The sequence below is a fragment of the Dreissena polymorpha genome, chromosome 10, assembly GCF_020536995.1.
Source record: "Dreissena polymorpha isolate Duluth1 chromosome 10, UMN_Dpol_1.0, whole genome shotgun sequence".
In the NCBI taxonomy this organism is placed as follows: domain Eukaryota; kingdom Metazoa; phylum Mollusca; class Bivalvia; order Myida; family Dreissenidae; genus Dreissena; species Dreissena polymorpha.
Window position 1 is genome coordinate 33,338,749 of NC_068364.1, and position 12,946 is coordinate 33,351,694.

General features: G+C 36.9%; 1 protein-coding gene across 2 annotated transcripts in view; it reads right to left on the minus strand.

Moving 5' to 3' along the window:
- LOC127847191 (uncharacterized) overlaps nucleotides 1–12,946 on the minus strand; it is a 214,989-nt gene that overhangs the window by 40,207 nt on the left and 161,836 nt on the right. For both annotated transcript variants that reach the window (XM_052378915.1, XM_052378914.1), the window contains exons 38-39: nucleotides 8,098–8,140; nucleotides 6,950–7,045 (exon numbers count right to left, since the gene is read on the minus strand). In XM_052378915.1, coding sequence (XP_052234875.1) covers nucleotides 6,950–7,045; nucleotides 8,098–8,140 — 139 coding nt within the window. The remainder of the gene's footprint in view (nucleotides 1–6,949; nucleotides 7,046–8,097; nucleotides 8,141–12,946) is intronic.

A 12,946-nucleotide genomic window follows, 5' to 3' on the forward strand; every position in this document is an offset into this window, starting at 1 on the left:
TTGAAAATGCAAATGTCAATGCTCTTAAAAAAACACCCGTAAATCTCTGATTTATATACAACATAATTTAAAACAAACAACTCATTAAAATAACTGACAAGCGTAATCTTTCAGAAAATACTTCTTTTATACTGATGTTTAAATTTTGTCTTTAGTTCAACAAACTGATAAAGTTTGTGAACAACCAATTTATTTTGTCATTATCATACAAAAGCAGAGCTATTCATTTATTTATTACTTAATTCTTCTGTTTACTTCAATGCGGACATTTAAACCTTTTTCAAACAAAGCAGCCTTTAAACACTTCAGAGACAAAATACCATTATATTCCATGCATTAATACAACAATTGTGCATACAATGAACGTTTGGCCAAAAACAGATAAGAATAGTACTGTGAAATCATTATTATTTATGAGACATTAATTTTCATACATTTAGCTGATTGACCGATCCATGAGTTTAACACAAATAAAAGAGAAAATGACCAACACAAATTCCAAGTACTTATTCCAAAATCAGAAATCCAGGAATATATGTGTCAAGGTTAAGTAGTTAAAAAAACAAGAGATGTGTGTTTGTTTGAAACACAATACCCCCTACTGCGCCGCATTGCAGCCATATATTTGACCTTTGACCTTGAAGGATGACCTTGACCACTCAAAATGTGCAGCTCCATGAGATACACATGCATGACAAATATCAAGTTGCTATCTTCATTATACTGCAAAAGTTATGACCAAGGTTAAAGTTTTGGGACAGAATGACAGAGTGACAGAATGACAGAGTAACGGAATGACAGGCCAAAAACAATATACCCCAGATCATTCGATCCGGGGGCATAACAACACGAAATTTAACCCATTATCACTTAGATACATATTTTGACGTGTTTGAAATCCATTAGAAAGTTAAATTTAACTAAAGATCTTTCTTACTAGATACAAGTTTTAATGACTTCATTTCAAACCCTATGATACTGATGAGCAGCATACAGCATACAACCTGAACAGACTGTGATAAACTCACAGCTGTTCTGGTTTTATCCTGTTTGCACATAGCCATTTTCACTTTGCTTCTGAGTGAAAAGGGTTAATGCTGACAAATATCAACATTTTTACAGTAAGTGTCAGGTTTTAAGTTTTGTTTAAACATATTGTGAAGATAGTGAAATGCTCTGTAAAACAGTTGCACATTATAAAACACTCTGTTGTTTGTCAAATAGATGTTTGTAGGAGGATGCTAGTCTTATGGTCATTTCCAGTTGAACTGCTAAGAAATACACCAGCAAGACATTATTTTCAACAAAAATAATTAAAAATATTTGTCATAAAACTGACAAAGGCAGTTGAAATGAGACTTAAAAGTCTGTTCTCATGAATACGAAAACGTTTTACACAATTTAGTTAGGACCTTTTTGCTGTAGTGAATTAAGGACTCACACTTGTGATACAACAGCAACTTGACTATCAAACATGACCACAAAGGATGTAACCACTACAGAAAACACAAGTCCACATGGACAAATACAATAGCCAGTTTTTTCACAACATTTTGGGAAAGGGGTCATGACCTTTGGATTGGGCAATATTGTGTCTTTTTTACTAAAGTTGGGAACAAGTGTTTTGTTTTGTTGTTCACACAAATACTTAAAAATTGAGAATCAAAGTGTGTTCAATGTAATATTTACTTAGGTTGCACTTCTATAGCTGGGTAGGAAAATCAACTAACAACAAATGTTGATTTTTTACATTATTTGTTGAAACCTTTATTTGGGAATTAAGGGCTATATTTATTTGGGAAAATATACCTTTAGAGATTGGGAATGGGGACAAATTTCAGTCCAAATTTGACCACCGAATACACTGAACATCCCAACGTCAATATGGTCAAATACAACAACATATTGTGTACTGCAGAGGATATGGAACTGTAGTTGTTCTGGATTTCAGCCCAAATTTGACCACTGAAAACACTGAACAACAAAAGATCCACATGGTCGAATACAACACAATGTGTACCACAGAGGATATGGGACTGTGGTTGTTCTGGAGCCCTTGGAGCGCTTGGAGTCGCCACTCTGAGGCAGAGCAGGCAGGTCCCCGAAGCTTTCATCGCTGGCCTCACTTCGGGCAAGAATTGCGGAGACATTGTTTTAAATGGTGAATGATGCAACGTGTGCTTGAATGTGTATTCTTACCTTACAGTGCTTTCATTAACAGAATGAAAGTGAATTTTTATTTTTACATGACAGTGCTTTTATTTAAAGATTGTAAATTAAACTTGTATTATAGAATGACAGTGCTTTAATTTAAAGATTGTAAATTGAACTTGCTCTTATAGCATGACTTTGCTAAAATTTGAAGATTGTAAATAGAGATTTTGATCTTTAAATTGACAATATTGAAAAGATTGTAAATTGTATTATTGTTAAAAATTGACATTGCTTTAAATATAAATTAATAATATGCATTATTTTGTAGATGAAACAAAAAAGGGAACAAGATTTTCCAATAAAATCACAGCAATATCTTGATTTTATTGGTGAAAACGCACAAAAGTGTAAAAGTGGCAATCTTGAACAGTGGCAGAGTTCAAACAGGTGCTGAAATTGGTACTGAAATTACTGACGAAATTGACAAATGAAGTACTAAAAATGTCAAAGCAGTAACAGAAACACTACAAGTAAAGACACAGGCACTGACAATTCACAATACTGTTGTTACTGGTACAGGTTATATCGTCAGTAAATAAAGGGTGCCGGGAATCATGTGGATGTGGTTAGTGGTCACCATACTGGACAGGTGAGGTTTCCTCCTGGTAAATCATAGAGTAATTACGGTAATACCGTCAGTGAATAAAGGGTGCCAGGAAGCATGTGGATGTGGTTAGAGGTCACCATACTGGACAGGTGGGGATTCCTCCTGGTAAATCATAGAGTAATTACGGTAATATTGTCAGTGAATAAAGGGTGCCGGGAAGCATGTGGATGTGGTCACCATACTGGACAGGTGGGGATTCCTCCTGGTAAATCATAGAGTAATTACGGTAATACCGTCAGTGAATAAAGGGTGCCAGGAAGCATGTGGATGTGGTTAGTGGTCACCATACTGGACAGGTGGGGATTCCTCCTGGTAAATCGTAGAGTAATTATGGTAATATCGTCAGTGAATAAAGGGTGCCGGGAAGCATGTGGATGTGGTTAGTGGTCACCATACTGGACAGGTGGGGATTCCTCCTGGTAAATCATAGAGTAATTACGGTAATATCGTCAGTGAATAAAGGGTGCCGGGAAGCATGTGGATGTGGTAAGTGGTCACCATACTGGACAGGTGGGGTTTCCTAGTGGTAAATCAGCTTCCCCCCAATATCCAAGACCACACCAAAAATTAAAAACATCTTTCAATAACAATTTAAAAGCTGAATATTGTAGCTATAACTAAAAATTCGTCCCACCTTTACCAAGTCTAGTAAGTAAATAAAGTAGGAAAGCTGGGACACACTCCGGGTCCCCACACCATGAAGCCTCAAATGCGGAAGGACTTCATAAACTTCAAAAATACACACAAACACACTCTGTGAATAAAGCCAACTTGTTGCAATGCTGGAACTGTTGAAACTGTGTTGACAACCCAGAACATGTGCAAAATGAAAGCAGAAAGATTACAGTTCAGAAAATCCATCCCAGATAGTCAAATAGTCCTAACTGGAACTTAAAATCGGCAGAATGAGGATAAGGTATGTGGATGAAGAGGAACAGCATACAACAAAATGATACATGACATGGCAACACAAGATCTCATTGGAATATTTTTTAAAGTCTCAAGATTACCAAACCTCAAGGAGAAACAATACACAAAACCTCATAAAAGGAATTCAATGTGAAACAATACACCAAACCTCAAGAAAAGGAATTCAAGGTGAAACATTACAGCAAACTTCATTCAAGAATTCAAGGTGAATCAATACACCAAACCTCATTTAAGGGATTCAAGGTGAATCAATACACGAAACTGCATTAAAGGGATTCAAGGTGAAACAATACACCAAACCTCATTTAAGGGATTTAAGGTGAATCAATACACCAAACTGCATTAAAGGGATTCAAGGTGAAACAATACACCAAACCTCATTTAAGGGATTTAAGGTGAATCAATACACCAAACTGCATTCAAGGGATTCAAGAAGATGAAACAATACACCAAACCTCATTAAAGGGATTCAAGGTGAAGCAATACATCAAACCATAAAAAAAGGGATTCAAGGGGAAATTATACACCAAATTCCATAAAAGGGATTCAATACAAAACAATACACCAAACTTCACAAAAGGGATTCAAGACGGAACAATACACAAAACCACACAAAAGAGATTTAAGGTGAAACAATGAAACAAACAATGAGAACAACAACAATCCATACAACAATACTGATATACCTGGCAGATAAGTCATCGTTATCATTCAAAATTTTCCCACCAGAATCAGAAGTGTCAATTTCATCACCGAGATCTTCTCCTGACAAACCTTCCAGTTCATCATCAACCAATGTCATTTCCAATCGGTACTCACTCCCACTAGCTGCAGACTCAGGAGAACTGTCCAAGGCTCCACTAGATGCAGGAGAATTATTTGACGCCACATTGAAACTCGGGTTAAAACTTTCCACAACAGCTGTTGTTGTACTCGCTGTCAGTACAGTTTCCTGGGTATTTCCTACCTCAGCAGAACTTTCCTCAGCAACCAGACTTTCTATTGCATCCATGGCAACAGAATAATTCTCATTTTTCTGAAAGATCTTCTTAGAACTGCTCAATTCTGGGTAAAATACTGCCGGCGGGCAGGTAGCGGACCGCTGAGCCTCTTCATTTATAGGCAAGAGTTTTTTGGAGAAAAGATCTGGGGTCAGCATTTTTCTGCTGTTGTCATGGTAACCAACAGGTGACATGATCAGGGTCATGTTAGGGTCACTTTTGGGAAGTGTTATAGGCAAGGGGATTTCAACACTCCATGCCCTTACGAAATCTGCCTGACTCGTATTGCCCAATCTAGGAAAGTAGCACAAATGAAACATGCATGTGTAGATACATAGCTTGTTGTTGTTGTTTTACAGTGTTTTTTTCATTGAAAAAATATTGGGGGGGGGGTCTGGTGGTGTTGGGGGAAAAAGCTTTTTTGACTTTGAACAATCTATGAAAAAGGCATAAATGAAACACACAAATGTGTACATACATAAATGTATGGTAGCATTTTAAAAATTTGAACTTCATTATTACCCATTAAAAAAATCAATGAATCAAATTCAAAACAGCATTTTCCTTTATGCTGTGACGATTTCAGATAAGCAATCCTTGTTAAAAATAAACTAACTTACTGAAGGATTATAGTTTATTACTACTGAAATTCAATATCCCTCAATATTTGAGCATCGTTTTGGAAAAACTGGTCTTAATGCATTTGCGTAACGGTCATCCCAGTTTGCACAGAGTGCAGACTGCACAGAATAATCGGGGAAAACGTTTTCTACTTTTTTGGATTTTTTTTAAAAGATGTACCTTCTGAACAATAATACAGTTTAGGGAGAAAGTGTTGCCCCTTATGCATTAAAACCAGTTTTCCCAGAACCAGGTTTTTTTTCAGTATTAATAGTATGACTATGATAGGACTAGCAGGCCTGATGAGCCCAGCCTCATTATTGCAACCCATGGTCACTGTCTATTGTAAGTTATCAGCTGCATAACAAATCTAACCACTAGTGAAGCCTTATTCTGGGTAAATGGGGCTTATTGCATGTGCATTAAATATGTCCCCAGATTATAATACATCAAGCCACTAGTGAAGCCTTATTCTGGGTAAACGGGGCTTATTGCATGTGCATTAAATATGTCCCCAGATTATAATACATCTAACCACTAGTGAAGCCTTATTCTGGGTTAACGGGGCTTATTGCATGTGCATTAAATATGCCCCCAGATTATAATACATCTAACAACTAGTGAAGCCTTATTCTGGGTTAACGGGGCTTATTGCATGTGCATTAAATATGCCCCCAAATTATAATACATCTAACCACTAGTGAAGCCTTATTCTGGGTTAATGGGGCTTATTGCATGTGCATTAAATATGCCCCCAAATTATAATACATCTAACCACTAGTGAAGCCTTATTCTGGGTAAACGGGGCTTATTGCAAGTGCATTAAATATGTCCCCAGATATAATACATCTAACCACTAGTGAAGCCTTATTCTGGGTTAACGGGGCTTATTGCATGTGCATTAAAAATGTCCCCAGATTAGCCTTTGCTGTCCACAACTTTTCGCCTAGACTGGACTTTTGCTGTCCACAACTTTCCGCCTAGACTGAACTTTTGCTGTCCACAACTTTCCGCCTTGACTGGACTTTTGCTGTCCCCAACTTTCCGCCTTGACTGGACTTTTGCTGTCCCAAACTTTCCGCCTTGACTGAACTTTTGCTGTCCACAACTTTCCGCCTTGACTGGACTTTTGCTGTCCCAAACTTTCCGCCTTGACTGAACTTTTGCTGTCCACAACTTTCCGCCTTGACTGGACTTTTGCTGTCCACAACTTTCCGCCTAGACTGGACTTTTGCTGTCCACAACTTTCCGCCTTGACTGGACTTTTGCTGTCCATAACTTTCTGCCTAGACTGGAGTTTTGTTGTCCACAACTTTCCGCCTAGACTGGACTTTTGCTGTCCACAACTTTCCGCCTAGACTGGACTTTTGATAAGAAGAGTCTTCTTTTACATACAAAAATCCCTAAAAGTGTAAAGTGTTGTCCTACATTAGCCTGTGTTGACTGCACAGGCTTATCTGGGACAACACTTAATGCACATGTAAAGGTTCACCAGAATGCAGCTTTATTGTTGGTTAGCAGCATCATAAACCTAACTACTAGTAGAACTCTAAAACAAAACATTATTTCATTTTACCTGCCACTTCTTCGACTTTTTCTGCTGGAAGAGCTGCGGTCAGAAATGGTGGAGAATCCATCGATGTCCTGGAACTTCTTCCTGCGAAAACTGGCCCTGAACGATAACAATGGCAGCACATTATAACACAATTCTGTACTTTAATATGTATTAAGTGCAGTTTTATACCCTCTTTCAATACGACAAGTTGGGGCAGGTCATAAATCAATACAACACTATTCATGTGTTCGATCTATCGTGCAATAGCAAAATTGCAGCAACTTGTGTGATTTGCCATTTTTCTTTATTATTAAAAATTTGGTGCTCGATTCATATGGTTGTATGTAATACATTGTAAAGTACTGTAATTGGTGATAACAGCTGGTAACACACTCATCAATATTACCACTATTATTTCAACAAAGTTACTAGTGTTTATTTCGTATTAATATTTGCTATAATCTCGACTGTATTCGCTACAATTTTTTTTAGCTGGATGACCTTATTACAGCACCTCTTAGAAAATTCACAAGTAGTAAAGTCGAGATATAAAGTGAACTTTAATACAAAATAAACGCTGGTTACGTTCTTTAACATTTTATACAGGTAATTAAGGGTATAAAACGGTTAAAAATATCAGTCTCTGCATGGACGTTGCCATCTGAACTATCACATGATTACCTCCTTTGGTAATAATATTCAACTCTTTCACCAATATATGTTAGACCACATACTCCAGTACTGGTTCTACCCAGAAAAACACCTAACAAGTGTATCATGTGAAGAAACAAGGAATATTTGCGATATGATTTGAGACTCGTTCTTGGAAAACTGGGCTAAATGCATGTGCATAAAGTGTTGTCCCAGATTAGCCTGTGCAGTCCATACAGGCTAATCAGGGACAACCATATGCTTTTATGAAATTAGTTTGTTTAAAGGACGTCTTTTCTAAACAATAATCCCGGCTAGGCTGAAAGTGTTGTCCCATATAAGCCTGTGTGAACTGCACAGGCTAATCTAGCACAACACTTCACGCACATATATTAAACCCAGTTTTCCCAGATCACGGCTCAGTTGACTATTGAACATACCCTGTTTCATTGACTTTTGAACATACCCTGTTTCATTGACTATTGAACATACCCTGTTTCATTGACTATTGTACATACCCTGTTTCATTGCGCTTGCTTCTTGAAGCCCACTCCTTTTTGCCTGCAAAATAAAAAACATCCCATAATGTAAATTTCCTTCTTCAATTTAACCCTTTCCCTTTTAGATACTCCTTATGATGCGCTTATAGTGCCTTGGAAAATCAAATACAATTAAAGAACTTTCTTGATAGATTCATGTTATAAGGGCTTAGTTTTCAACCCTTATATACAAGCAGCAAACAGCATAACACCTCAACAGCCTGAGAGTCACTTGCTGGCTGCAAATGTTATAAGGCTTAGTTTCCAACCCTTATATACAAGCAGCAAACAGCATAAAACCTCAACAGCCTGAGATTGACTTGCTGGCTGCTCATGTTATAACGGCTTAGTTTCCAACCCTTATATACAAGCAGCAAACAGCATACAACCTCAACAGCCTGAGATTTACTTGCTGGCGGCTTATGTGTTATGCTGGATGCTTATAGCCATTTTCACTTTACTTCTGAGCGGGAAAGGGTAAATAAGATATTATAACACATTATTTCAGAGTGGTTAAATTTTGTACTAGATTTAATCAACAAATATTGAAAAAGGTTGAACTCAATAAAGAAGTTATCTTGCTTTTCCAAAAAAAATCATCTGAAAATTGAAAGAAGAAAACATTTTTTTATAAATAATTTATAGCTATTTAAAAAGAAAATAATTAAATTAAAGTTATACAGTTATAACCTATAAATAAATAACATTATCACAGCAAACATAAGTTAATATTATTTCACATGGAGCAATGCACAAAGTATATTAATTCGGAAAATGTTATTTCACATAGAGCAAAGCACAAAATATATAGATGCTGAAAATATGATTTCACACCCAGTAATGTAAAAAAACTGCTGAAATGCTGAAAATGTTATTTCACACACCCAGCAATGTACAAAACATTTAAATGTTGAAAATATTATTTCACACGCAGCAATGTACAAAACATTTAAATGCTAACAATGTTATTTCACACGCAGCAATGTACAGAATATTTAAATGCTAATAATATTACTTCACACCCAGCAACGCACAAAATATATAGATGCTTTAAACAATGTTATTTCACACCCAGCAACGCACAAAATAATTATAGATGCTGACAAAGAAAAAACTTAGAAATTATAAACAGTTAAATACAAATCAAATTAAAAAAAACTATTATACCTCTGTAAATTCAATACGTCATTGACCAAACATGGTATTGTGTTATTCAAGCAGTAAGTGTGACTTGCCCATACCATATATTAAATACAAGTGAAGAACATCTGGCAATTCCTTGGACATGTAGCCTTAGACAAACATAACATTGGCGCAGGCTTTTTTTGACAACACGGCTATCAGCTAAGCATACTATGTTAATAAAAGCTCAACAATTCGCAAAATTCTCTCAGCAGATGCACTGGTATACCAAAAAATACTTTAATATCTGGAAAACCTAGCACAGAACCTGATGGGGTAGCCATGTTGGACCCTCGAGGCGTTATTACCACAGAAATCGGCCTGTTTTCCCTTTCTTCCTCCTTTACAGGCGGACTCGTATGCTCTTCCTCGCTTTCTATTCCCATACTCTGGATAGTCTCTAATCCCTGAATAGTCTCCAAACCAACGAGGTAGTTATTCTCTAACAACGGCAAACCCATGCTGTTAACATGTACATGCACGTTACCACGAATCAAACTTGAACTCTGATTTTTAATATTTTCTAAATTTTCCAGTTCATTCAACAGTTGAAACTCTAAATCTGCTAATTCATGCTGCATGCGTGTTACGTTTTTGTTACCATTAGTCTCAAAAAAGAAATCATCGACTTCACCTTCATAATCGAGATTCGAAACATGTTCCACATCAAACATGTTATTGATATCATCCGATATCTGACTATGGCGTGAGCTCTGCATATCCAAATGCGACATATTTGACATGGTCATTTTCTCGGAGAAATGCGACGCTCCGTATTCGCTCACCGAGACTGCTCCACTCCCGATCGCACTATCAGCAGACGACACTTCCTCAACGTTATGAAACAGGCTGTTCTTTGTCATGAATTTCGGGAGGGGCCCCACCTGCGATAAACTTGATAAATCCGTCAAATTTCGCTCCTTCAATCTCAGATCTTCAAAGGACTTCTGCGGTGAATCTCCGCCTTTCATCAATCCCCTGTTCATTGAATTGCCGACACCTTTAACAAGCTCTTCGCGATCGAATCTGAAGACTTGATCTTCATCAAAAAGGGCAAACGGGTCTTTCATAAAGGGGCTGACACTATCATCATACTCCTCTGGTATCCGACGCTCGAGCATAAATGCATCGTTTTCAATATCCGACGAAGGCGTCGGTGGTTCAAACCGTTCGCTAGGCACAACAGATGCCCCTGCACGATCGAACAGCTCCATTCTAGCATTGTAACGACTTTTATCGGATTTATCGGCGCTTTTATTTGTAACCATGCTCACGCCTCGCGAGAAAAGTAATTCGGAGTTTTCCTCAGAATAGCCTGGGGTAGGTGGCATTTCTGCGTACATTGTGGTTCTACCACTTGATTCGCACATATCTATCACTGAAAGTTCAAAACAGTGCCCTGTATTCAGCAACACATTCTTAGACTTTAGCTTAACCCTTTACCACTCAGATACGTATTTGAACCCAATTGAAGTCCTTAAGAAAATCAAATTAAATTTAAGTCCTTTCTTAACTTATTCAAGTTTGAAAGACTTCATTTTCAGCCCTAAGATAATGATGAGTAGCAAACAGCATATAACCTAAAAAGACTGCGAGTTACATGCAGGCTGTTCTGGTTTTATGCTGTTTGCACATAGCCATTTTTACTTTGCTTCTGAGTGTGGAAGGTTTAAAGAATATACTTAGAACCAAGAAAAATACCTCCAGCGTTTGAACATATAGAACATAGCACTGATGATTATGTCATTAACCCATTTATGCCTAGTGTACTCTCCAATCCTTCTAAATTGGATCAATTTATTTTCCAAATTAGGGATGTCTAGTATATTTATTTCTATATTTAGAATATTTCTTACAGAAATACCTTTCAGCAAATAGAGCAGACCCAAATGAGACACAGCATCATGTGGTGTCTCATCTGGGTCTACGCTGTTTGCCAAGGCCTTTTTTTTTAGACGCTAGGCACAAATGGGTTAATACAGTGTTTTACATGAAGAATGCTGTAGATACAGGACTGGTGGTAAATGCAAATTTTGACTCAAAATTAAAGCCAATCTTGAAAATTCCAATTAAAAGAATGCTCTTTATTCTAAGACTTAAGTCTAAGATATGTTTGGTGAATACGGCCCCAGGTAGTATAGGCAATGGGCTGGTAACAGGATTGGTTTGGTGAATACGGCCCCAGGTATTATAGGCAATGGGCTGGTAACAGGATAGGTTTGGTGAATACGGCCCCAGGTATTATAGGCAATGGGCTGGTAACAGGATAGGTTTGGTGAATACGGCCCCAGGTATTATAGGCAATGGGCTGGTAACAGGATAGGTTTGTTTTTTAAAAAGGTACTACACTTTTACATTTGATTTTGTCAAATATACATTTACAGTTGCAGTGCGCTCTGGGAAAATGGGTCTTAATGCAGTCTGTACAGGCTAACCAAGGACAACTCTTGCTGCCTAAACTGCATTTTTGTTTAAATAGAAATTTCATTAAATAAAAAAGTCCAGAAAAGCTACAATTGTTGTCCCTGATTAACCTGTGCAGACTTGTCCCTGATTAGCCTATGCAACCTACCCGATTAGCCTGTGCAGACTTCACAGGCTAATCTGGGACAACAGTTTACAAAGATGCATTAATCTGGGACAACAGTTTACAAAGATGCATTAAGCCCAGTTTACCCAGAACGACAATCATAATATATACATAAAGGATATTTGTTGGATTCGGTGGATTATTGAAAATATATATTTTCTATGATCATGAGTGAATTAAAATCGATATTTTTATTATTATTTTTATTTAATGATTTTTTTTCACAGTTTATATACATTGTTAAAGAGTTCAACTAAAGAATTTCGCTGGGATAATGACGTCATTTCGTAAAAAAATGACGTCATTTCACAGTAAAAAGTGGAAATTATCGATAATTTTCACTGATAATTTTCACTGATTGAAAAAGTGAAATTATCAGTTTTAATTCACTGATATTGCTCTTTAAACCACCGGAAAGCATAAAATAAATTGATATAACTAATAACGTCACAAAAACCTCCCAGGTCATGCACTTCAACAACTGAAGTGTCTCGACCAACGACAAGACCACCAAAAACATTTGATTTATGTGGATTTTTTCCTGCAACAGAAAAATCTTATAACAAAAAGATATTATCCTGATCTGAAAAAAGGTAAACTACAAAAACAATCCCTTTATATTGATTTTTTTTCAAGCAAAACAAATCTTTTAAACAAAAAGTTGAAAAGAAGATTTGAAAAAAGGTCAACTACAACAACACTCCTTTAATGTTGATTTTTATCAGCAATACAAAAACTTCTAACAAAAATTAAGTATGGTGATCTGAAAAACAAAAAAGATACACAACAAATATTACCAAATACCGACATTCACGTCCAAGGGTATAGTTGTAACCATGCACTGTAATATGAGACTTGTTCTAGGAAAACGGGTCTTAATGCTGTGCCTAAATGTCTTCCCAGATGAGCCTGTGCGAATTGCATGAGCTATCAGGGACAACATTTCAGCATTTACAGGTATTTTACTTTAAAGGCAGTCTCTCAATAAAAATACAGTTAAGGCATAAACTGTAATCCTTGATTAGCCAGCTGAATGCACAGGCTAATCTGGGATGA